Raw genomic sequence first — 11,668 nt, forward strand, 5'->3', positions numbered from 1 at the left:
GTTACAGTACATTCAATGTGAACTTATTGCATCAACCGATTAAATGTTTGCATTTATACAATAAATATAAACAAAGCACTTTAGGCAGAGTCGCAGTTTTAGAGCGCTTATAAAAATATACATTTACATCTGTTCACAATTGGACACAACATTTTTTTAGATCTTTAGATAGTGTTGATACTATAATTTACAATCTGGTTATGTTCAAAGTTTCACTCTCTGTATTGTTGTGTATTGCGGTTACAGGGTTCCCACAGGTCCTTGATATCCTTGACGGTTTTTCTGGGGGAAAAAATTCAAGGCCCTGGGAAGTTTTTTAATATACATACATAGATACAGGTCATTGAAAGTGCTTGAATCTATTTTATGCAAGAAGTTTTCTGGAAAAAAATCCATATTATTCCCTGTGTAGTGTAGGATAATATCATAAAATTTCTCGCCTTTTAGGCAAACATGCTAAATTATTCACTTAGTTGTGGTTGACACATGAAAACGTCTCAGGTTACGTATGTAATTGTTGTTCCCTGAGAAGGGAATGAGACGCTGCGTCTCCCTTGCCATACTTCCTGCATCCCTGTAACGCCGTCTTTGGCAATATTTCAGATAGCGATATACTTCCTGGCTCCCACGTCACCCTGTCTTTGTTGTTAAGCACCATTGTTTAAATTTGATATACACATTCAGACACACTTACCCCTGGAGGCGTTCCCAAAGTGTCACCGCAGTGACGCAGCGCGAGTTCCCTCGAAAGGGAACTGTAACAATGTATCTTTAAAGGTAACACAATGTAACCTTGCTCTCACTTGAAATGTGTCCCCACATTTAGTCCTTGAATTTGAGGGTATTGGAACTGGAAAGTCCTTGAATTTGAAGTTAACCAAGGTGTGGGAACCCTGAATGACAAAAGTGCTCCAAGATAATTACTAATAGACCCAACCTTCTTTATTTCCTACAGGTAAGAGGCCTCATGAATGTGGGATCTGCAGTAAAGCCTTCAAACACAAGCACCACCTGATCGAGCACCTGCGCCTGCACTCCGGTGAAAAACCCTACCAGTGTGACAAATGCGGCAAACGCTTCTCTCACTCCGGCTCCTACTCGCAACACATGAATCACCGTTACTCCTACTGTAAGAAAGAGGCTCAGGGTCAAGAGTTGAGCCAGGGGGTCGAGGAAGAGGACAACGGCGGCGAAGAGCAGCCTCGGACGGGCAGCGCGGCAACCTCGCCCCCCTCCCACCTGGACTCGGATGAGCGAGGGAGTAGCACCAGAGAAGATGAGAGCGAGGAAGAGGATGAGATGGGTTCAGGGAGTCTAGTGGATGAAGATGAGATTCAGGTAGTGAAGATTGGAGACGAAGGAGATGAGGAGGACATGGGAGCAGATGAAGAGAGGATGGAGGAAACGGAACAAGGTGAGGAGGAGGCTCAAGATGAAGGTGACAGTGAAGGAGATAAAGACGGACAGATGCTGAAAGTGGTGGTGATGCAGGACGAATGTGAGGAGGAAAACGGAGATGAAGAACGAACTGCAGAGAAGGAGGAGGCGATAACAGACACGCATATGAAGGAAACGTCAGAACGAGTCGAAGAGTTGAAGGAGAACCTGGCTGATAAGAAAGACAGTGAAAATGAAGGAAATACACCCACTATAAACGGAGACGTAAAATGAAGAGAAACCACAAATGTGTTTTTAAGACCCTTATTCCTCACAACATTGTTACTAATTTGAAGGAACAAAAAAGACAATTTTTCTCTTTCTTCCTGAGAACTGACTGTGTGTTATGATGGAAGAATAGGAAAGAAAGAGAAAAGAAGAGAGCTCGATAGCTCTTACGCTGCATTTAAGCCCACTACTGTGTATAAAATCCCCAGGTGTGCCTGATAAATACAAAATAGTTACTTTTTCCACGTAAAGGTGATTTTCAGTGTTTGAGTATGGTTTGTATAAATACAAAGTTTAACGAAAAAAAGAAAAAAAAAGAAGATGACGCATATATGGACAGAAAGCTAGACATGTTTTGGCTAATAATGTTTTATTACTAAAACGCCTTGGGTCAATTTCTTTTATCAGTATTACTAATTTTGTGTCACTCTCGGATTACCCTTGAAAGATGTGTACAGTTGGGAGAGAGAGATTTCTATACGTTTTTATTGCCAATGAACAAAACTCAGTATTTTCTTGCATTTGAAAGAAATGAATCCTGTGCACTACCATATTCCCAGTTTACCTTTGGAACACCTTTGTGGGCCTTGTGTTGTTTAATGTCTACCTTCCAGTATTAGCACCCCAGATAAAGTACCCATTGCCACGCCGGCGATCGCTGGCACAACATGTGTCTCGTTTCAAGGTGGATCGTGAGCCTTAAATGTAAACGGATTAACGTGGTCATGGTGGGGGTGGCAGGGCTGGCCATTGAGAAGTCCAAATGAATTTTTTGAAAGATATGAGATATGAAAGACAAACCTTAGTAATCACCCACCCATCCACCTTTATGCAAAAACACGCATGTTGGAAGTGCCATTGAACAGTGCTGTGCCGTTGCTGTGACGCGGTTGCTAGGCAGCATCCTCACGCAATTTTGGTAGCAACATTTTGGAACCCTGCATTTAAACCACTAGTCCTGATTAAAGGACAAGACTGCCTCTTTTTTGATCAATCCAGTAAAAGGACTATACTGCATCAAAAATTCAGGAAAGACGATCAATGAACAAAGAGGAGAAAAATGAAGTTCTTTTCCCCTGTTTGGTGCACTTGTTTATCTTGTTATCTTTAGCTGCACGACACTTTTTCTTCAGGTAACAAACGTAGGCAGATATGATCAATGAAGAATTCACTTTAGCGTTTTTCGTTTCTTTTTGTTCGGCCTTTTTACCTGTCAGTATTAATTTTTGTCTTGTTTGTATTGAAGTTGTTTTGTTGTTGTTGTTGTTTTTTTTCAGTGAATGTTGCGTAAGGTTTTTCCAGTAAAGGCAGTATTACCCTTCCATCCCTCACCAGTATAACTTTACATTTTTAGTTTTAGAGACCTTTTATATTTATGTGTCTTATTTTTGTATTTTCTTTATGGTTATTTATTACACAGTGTAGTGTACAATACTGTAGTTTGTATTAATACAATAATATATTTTAGTATGAAGAATAATTTCGAAGATAAATGAATTCAAAGCTGGGGAAGAAACTCTAGCATTTCAAAGTGTTTTAAAACAGATAAAAGTATTATTTTCAAATTTTCAATGCATTGTTTGAAAAAAAAATAAAACACCCCTAACGTATTGTTACCTTTTTCATATCATTCACTTTATAATGTTACTGTCTTTTACCCCACTATACTTTGAGGCTACTGAACTTCTGAAATCTAAACGTATGCTATACACGCATGAGTCTTTGCTGTTGTATCGAAAAATTGTCTTTAACCATGAAACTGTGCTGCCCTTCTAACAAAGCCAAAACATCATAAATGTCTGTCTGTCTGTCTGTTTTTTTTTTTTTTTGGTTGTGCCAATTTATAACTCTGTCTATGAAGGCAACAAAGTCTTTTATATGTCCCTGTTTTAACCCTTTTTAGTGATAGCTTTTGTTTGACTGTTTTATTTTGTTTTTTTAATGAATCCCCATCTCACAATAAAAAAAAAATCAAGAATTCAACACGCAGCTCTCAGGTCTACAGTCTTTCCTAATAATAATGATCAGATTGTTTCGATTATGTAAAATTAAATGTATATAAAGGGAGAAAATACGTTTTTTTTCTGATTTGGTTACATAATGCAAAAGCCTGTTGGTTGCATTATAAATATAAGGATACACCACCAAAAATCTTTGATTTGGATCTGCTTGATTTGCATGAATTTTTATTGCAACAAATTATAATGCTCGGTCTACTGTGCAGAAACAGAGTTTACAAAAGTATCTTTTACTGCGTCAGGTTTGACTCCAACTGTGTGTTTGTCCTCAATTATTTGTAATACAGGTTGGAAGTGTGCATACAGTGAAATAAAAACCTTGTATCCAGCAGTAGCTGAAAGCTGACGAACAGCACAGGTACGAGCCAAGAGTGAAAGCAGAAACGGAGAACAGAAAATCCCCTGGGAAATTTAGTGGATAGCACAATCAAATACAAATAGCCCACATCTGTGCTCAAAACATTACCCTGTACTTGAATATCATGTCCATTTACCTAAAAGCTGACTTTTATGATGCGTGGGCATTGGCTACAGTAAGAATCTGGATTTAATGCTGTGTTCAATGCCAAGAGATTTTGGGCTTTATCAATATTTTAACTGGATTGTTTCAACACAGCTGATTTTGATAAATAGTTTTATAAGTGGAATGAACAGTTTATATGTCTCTGTGACATTAGCTAAACACACAAGGAAGTTGTATAAAAAACTAAATTCAATAAATGAGTGATTTATTTCTCTGTAATTGAATGGTTTTCTCTCAAGTCTTAAACTACTTGGAACATTAAGGGGCAGTTTGTGTAAATTTAGTCATAAAGTCAATGGCAAGGTTATATTATTACTAGGGCTGTCAAAAGATTAATCGTGATTAATCGCATATAAAATAAAAGGATGTTTTTGCATAATATATGTGTGTGTGCACTGTGTAATTATTTTGTTTATATAAATTATATAAATACACACACATGCATTTACATATTTAAGAAACATTTACAGTTATATGTTATATATATATATATATATAGAGAGAGAGAGAGAGAGAGAGAGAGAGATATTTTATATATAAATGTAAAAAATATATACATAAATAACATTATTACATTTCTTAAATGTATGTGTGTGTGTGTGTGATTATGTATACATAATAATTACACACAATACACACGCAAATATATTATGCAAACACAAAAATGTATTTTGACAGCCCTAATTTTTACAGAATGTTCTTTACATTATGTAAGACGATTTTATGTAGAAAACAGTCAATAAAAAATGACTTTTTACAGACATAGACACAACCTGGCCTGGATAGATCGCCAACTCAGATCGTCTCATCTTGTAAATGATATTTAAGACAATTGAAGTGACAAACAACTTCAAAATCGTTTTAAAAAAATTGCACAATATTAAAACGGCAACTTTTTTCAAGGGCCTCAATGAATCCTTTTAATCTCAGCATGATGCAGTCACACTCCTCAGATCCTGAGACCAAACCTGACCACAAAGTGCCCTCCAATTTACTCTCTAATGTGGTCCTGATCATGTGTACCGCTGCACCCGATTCTCATTTTAGCCATCTTATTGTGATTAGAGTAAAGGTTCACTAAACTTTTCTGCTTGTGGAAATGTCATTTCTGTTTATTTAACTAATACAAAAAAGAGCAAAACATAATCCAGCCATGTCTAACATAATGCAAAAAAAACCTAGCAAAACTTGTTTAGATTTATGCTTGTCTAACAGAGTTAGCCAATGGGAAATTAAAAATCGACTTTATTTTAAATACATTCTCCTAAAACAGCTCTTAAAATGGGACATTTCACAAGACTTTTTTTTAAGATGTCAAATAAATCTTTGGTTTCCCCAGAGTATTTATGTGAAGTTTTAGCTCAATAAACCATATTGATAACATGTTAAAATTGCCACTTTGTAGGTTTGTGCAAAAATGTGAAGTTTTTGGGTGTCCTTGTAAATGCAAATGAGCTGATCTCTGCACTAAATGGCAGTGCCGTGGTTGGATAGTGCAGATTAAGGGGACGTATTATCCCCTTCTGACATCACAAAGGGAGCAAAATTTCAATTACCTAATTTTTCACATGCTTGCAGAGAATGGTTTACTAAAATTAAGGTACTTGGTTGTTGTTTTTCACATTTTTAGGTTGATAGGAGCGCTGGGGACCCATTTATTGCACTTAAACATGAAAAAATCAGATTTTCATAATATGTCCCTTTAAAAAAAAAAAAAACTTATAATTCACCTCTGACCTCTCTATTTATTTATTACCCAGACAAAAATGCTACATTATATACTCTGTAAATACTTTTAAAGGAATAACAATATGACGAAGGCATCTGTGTCCAGCATCGATTTACAAATGCTGACCCCTAGTGATGATGATGATGATGATGTCAAAGATGTGTTTAACTCAGATTCTCCATAGAAAAAAAGATTATCTAGTAAGGGCTTTAAAATAACAAATGTGAGCCAAAAAACTACTTTAAGAGGTGATCTGTTGTCTTGCTCTCTGTCTCTCTCTTTTACACGCACACACACACACACATTTACTCCAAGCCAGATGGCTCAGGGTACAAAAATCAATTAGATCTCCACTTCAGCAGCAGAGGGAATTCATCCTGGGCGACCCCAGCAGCCCCTCCCCAGGTCTGAGTAACAGAGTACTAGATCTCCCATTCAGTCTCATCACCTCAAGTCTAACCCACTTCACTCTGCTGCATACACACTAACTTCATTACATGAGAGCTGTGTGTGTAGGGGGGTAGAAATAGGGCACAGTGGGGCAGATCTTGAACTGCACGAATCACCAGAGCTCCTCTTTACCTAACTGAATTGCACGAGCATGCTTGAGAGAGGGAGAGGAAATAAGAGAACATCAAGACGGATTTATTTCTCGTTGGCAACGCTTGCCAGCTCTGCTCTGGATGAGAGGAAGAGAGAAGAGCGTGTAGGTGGATTCTGAGAGAAAATGATGTGCAATAAAAGGAAATAAGGTGACAGCAAGTATTAGGGTAGTGTCAAAGCAGGAAAGGCTAAAAAACATGATCTTCATTACACCCTAGTGTTCACATTACTACATTACAACACGATGGATTTATGGATGCAAGAATATATCAAATAAAACTGAATGCTGGATGTAGCCTGTAGGATAGCTATAAGACTATAAGGGGTTTTGATTTCACATTTAATCACATGGCCTTCAAGTCAATATTAAAGATAGAAATGTTATATTTTAACTTTTTTTAACATCATGTTGGGTGATTTTATGTAGAAAACTGGGCCACAATTTATAATAAAATGCAAATACAGTTTACAGAAATAGGCAAAAAACCCAAGGGGCTTGTGTGATGCTAAACCCGTCGACCTTTTAAATGATGTATAGCAGGGTTAATATTATTAATGTTTGTAGTAAGCAGCTTAAAAAATTTACGTCATCACGCCCACGAATTACTACGCGTCAAGAAGTTAAGACTAATCAATATAGAATTCTTACAAAATTATATAAAAAATTACATATTCATACAAACATTTATATAACTACAAATAAAAAATTTAAAAGATTACAACCACAAATCCCAATAATAAAAAGAGAAAAAAATTATAACATAATGCAGTGATTTTCAAACTTTTTTGGCGTGCGGCCCCCCATACAGTGCATCCCTACGTACATCCCCAAAGAAAAAGTATGACATAAAATATTTCAAAACTAAATATTTGAATGTAACAAAGCATATTCAATTTTACAATGTAGTGCTGTTGGTTAGTAACCTTATTTTTCTGAGATTTAATTACACTGAATTTATAATAAATTAATTTATTTTATAAAATGTCATAAACCGGGGCCCCCCTGGCACCATCTCAGGGCCCCCAGTTTGAGAACCACTGACATAATGTATCAACAGATATGTATCCATGTTTGTTTTTTTATTCTTAAAGTCTTAAGACTTTATGGGGCAGTTTCCAGAACAGGGTTTGGATTAATTCAGGACTAGGCCTTAGTTATATTAGGACCTTTAGTTTTACAAACATACCTTACAAAAATACTACTGGTGTGCATTTTAAGACAAAACAATGGCACTGATATATGTTAAGATCCGACAGTTGTTTTTAAATTAAATCAGCTCAATCATGCATTTTAGTCTGGGACTAGAATAAACCGTGTCCGGAAAAACCGCCAATAAAAAAGAAAAAAAATTGTTTTCTATTTAGAATTTTTTTCTAATCTTTTCTAGGTTTGCAAATATAGAAATAAATGCCAGAATATATACCTTAGACTCAAGGGCCTACACTCAAAAAATAAAGGTATTACATGAACCAATTCTAGCTGAATGGTTCCATAAAGAACCTTTAACATCCACACTAAAAAAATGACATTTTGGGTCTAATTAAAAATATTACGTCAACAGGTTCCACGCAATTTAAGTAATCTCAACAAACAATAACTTAGTTCATGTTACGAAAGAAGTGGAAAAGGGATAGTTAACCCAAAAATGAATATTCTGTCATCATTTACTCACTCTCATGTTGTTACAAACCCGTATACATTTTTTGTTCTGATAAACACGAAAGAAGATATTTTGAGGAATGTCTGTTACCAAACCATTTGTGGACCCAATTGACTTCCATAGTAGAAAAAAATAATACTATGAAAGTACATGGGGTACACGAATGGTTTGGTTACAAACATTTCTCAAAATATCTCCCTTTGTGTATATTAGAACAAAGAAATTCATACGGGTTTGTTACAACATCAAAGAGAGTAAATGAAGACAGAATTTTCATTTTTAGGTGAACTATTTCTTTAAGTAAACTTAACAAACCTTAGTAAAGTCAACAAGCAACAATTGAGTTCAATTAAAATGAAAAATGTAATTAATGATGACAAAAAAATTGAATAATGCCTTTAATTAGGATTTAATACATGCATAACACCGAATCAATCAACCAGTGCAGCTGCTCAATACAACTCATAATATAAACCTTTTTTTAATTAATATAATTAATTTATCTAACATATCACGTACATATTTGCAATGCAATGTTTAATTACAAACCACTTGTTTGTTTTATTCTAAAATATATCAGAACAAATTGACTCATATTTGACCACACTTATTACTCACATACCTATCTAGGTGCTACAGTACACTTCTGCAAGATGTTGCCAAAACCACAATTACCTGTAATACACTGCAAAATCCTCAGCCAAGGAGATGCAAGTCTGTACTGGTTTTATTAATCTGTTCCTTTTATGCAACAATGTTGTGTTAGCTGAACAAATTATTTTTAAGTAGGCCTAAAGCTGGCAAAGATACACTTTTTTTGTTGAAAGAACTAGATTAAGTTCACATGTTAAATTGAGTTTTTAAGTAATCACAACATGAAAGGATAAGTCAAATTGACAAAAGTGAAAGTTCATTTTTTTGAGTTTCAAAAAAGTTTAAAAGGTTTACATTATAATAATGCATAAAACATTGACTAAATGGTTCTTCTATTGCATTGCTGTGAAGAACCTTTTAAGCACCTTTTAAACAAGCATTGGTTCAAAAAGGGACAAACTCAACCTACTACGTTGTAATTTAACCAATGCTGCACTGTAAAAAAATTCCGTAGAAATTGCAGCTGGGTTGCCGGTAATTTACCGTAGAATTAAATTTATGTTTTTTACTGGCAATATTTTGTTCAAAGTTAAATGAGCATTAAACATTTACAAGTCTTTGTCTTTACAGAGTAAAACTATAAAAACAGCATCAAGCAAAACATTCTGGGAAATAAAATCTGAAGCAAAAAACAGAAAAAGGTTGATGATGATTTCTGGTTCCCAGAATGCTTTGCATGAGGCTGTTATTGTATAGTTTTATAAAGATAAAGACTTGTTAATATTTAAAATTTATTTAACTTTGAACAAACTCTTGCCAGTAAATAACATAAATGTAAATCTACGGTAAATTACCGGCAACCCAGCTGCAATAACATTCTAATTTCTACGGATTTTTTTTACAGTGTGGGTTTTTAATCTAATTTAAATGTTCAGGGTAAATTAAACCCACAGACGAAATCTGTCCCTTTTGGACCCAATGCTGGGTTGAAAATAAATCCCAAATATAAAAGATGTTTTTAAACAAATAAATGCATTGGCCAAACGGTTGAATTTTCCGTAAAAAACATGGACCACCTCAGTTAATCGTATTTGTAGTAAGTGCTGTGAGATGTACTAGGGAATTACGAGTCCCTTAAAAAAAAGAAATGTTTCTGTTCTCCATAAAAATCCTGAAGGTAATGTTAATCTTTATGGAGAATTCCCGACAGAAATGCTGCATGTGTGCACAGACAACAATCTAATTGATGTTCAACATTATACCATGCAGCATCTCTCAGAAAGCTGTTATCTTCACAACCAAACAGCACTGTAAAGAAGCTGCTGTACCCGAGATCATAAATCATAGTGTGTGTGTGTGTATGTGTGTGAGGTAAACTCACAGGAGCAGGAGTCAAAACATCACTACTCACACCCCTCATTTATCACACACACGTGCACACACACATCAACCCTATGATTTCACAGGCTTTAATTAAAAAGCACACAGCACTATTTATAAGTGTGATCGTCACTTAGTAGCACTAATAAGACTGTTGGTTGTAGAAACACATATTATTAAGCCTCAGGGGTAGTGGGGGCTCTGCTAGTAGGCACACATGCTAATAAGCTCCTGACGGGGTCTAACATCACTCTGAGGGCCCGAACCGGATTAATCACACTGTAAAAGACCAACCGCACGAAGGACACCGAGCCAAAAGTCAAGAGCTGGAGACAAACTAATTAATGGGTGGAAAGGGACCAAATCACTGGAGACCTGAGAGAAGAGGCACTGCTTTAAAATTACTGTCGGTTTTGCTCACAAGATCCCTTGGTGGATTTTACCAGGCAGGATATGGTTGAGCTGACGTGTGTTCAATTTTAAGGCTGTAATCTCTCTTATTTCAACCCTTTCAATTTAGTTGCCCCAAAAGCAAATTTGTACATTCTTTGAAAAATAAACTTGTTATCTTTAAAACTGACTGAGTAAGGATGCGTCAAAGATTGAAATTAAACATTGATGCTCCTAATCTCATAATTATAAGACTTTACCCTGAATTGACAGGGTCACATATACGCATGCACACACTCTTTGTTATAGCTACTCTATAAAAGTCAAGTTCTTCAGGTGTACCCTGCTGCTGAATTTAGGAGCTTTTAGCATTGGGTCAGATGATGAAGTACAGATAAACCAATCAGGCTTCACCCAGGATGAGTAAATGGACATGCAGAAGGGTCCATTATCTGTCAGGCTCGTATGATACGGCAGCTCCATATTTACGGCCAAACCTAATGGGGTTGATTGTATTAGCGCATGAGGAGGGGGAATAGCCCGATGCACACATAGTATTTCCAGGTTTGGGCAATTACCTTATGTAAATCTCAATGCAAGCGACTATTTAAAATGCATTGAATTTCTCAATGCAAACCATCAAGACCAACCATGCAAACTTCATTAATGCCAAAGCATGGACTGATAACATTTGAAGTACTCAGAGGATTACTTCAGCCAAAGACTGTGTGCATTTGAGGCTTATTTAAAGTGATACTTGAGGTATTTGCAAAGTCTACATACTGTATATGTGGAGCACATACGCGTGCAATTTTGATTCTATCGAGAAAAATGATAAAATGTGACCCAGTCTGTGAAAACCCAGGTCATTTGTGATTTTCTGTTTTCTACATAAAATCATCCAATGCAGCATAAAGTTAAAACTTGGTTTTGCAAGTCAATTCAAGCTACTATTTTAAGTTTTGACTTGCAAGAAGTTGACATAACTTATAAAAACAAGTTGAAATTGTTTAACTTAATTAGTCAAATGTCAATTTAATACATTTTTACAAAGTAGGGGTGAGCGGGGCACAAACTAACGCAAAGGTAAACGCAGCTACTTTAC

The 11,668-nt window shown here is 35.8% G+C and overlaps 1 protein-coding gene across 3 annotated transcripts in view; it reads left to right on the top strand.

Moving 5' to 3' along the window:
- zeb1b (zinc finger E-box binding homeobox 1b) overlaps positions 1-3,654 on the top strand; it is a 91,266-nt gene extending 87,612 nt beyond the window's left edge. For all 3 annotated transcript variants that reach the window (XM_065242202.2, XM_073815494.1, XM_065242203.2), the window contains exon 8: positions 956-3,654. In XM_065242202.2, coding sequence (XP_065098274.1) covers positions 956-1,671 — 716 coding nt within the window. In that variant the 3' untranslated portion in view covers positions 1,672-3,654. The remainder of the gene's footprint in view (positions 1-955) is intronic.
- The last annotated feature ends 8,014 nt before the right edge of the window (positions 3,655-11,668 follow it).

This window comes from Paramisgurnus dabryanus, chromosome 1 (genome assembly GCF_030506205.2).
Source record: "Paramisgurnus dabryanus chromosome 1, PD_genome_1.1, whole genome shotgun sequence".
Lineage (NCBI taxonomy): Eukaryota > Metazoa > Chordata > Actinopteri > Cypriniformes > Cobitidae > Paramisgurnus > Paramisgurnus dabryanus.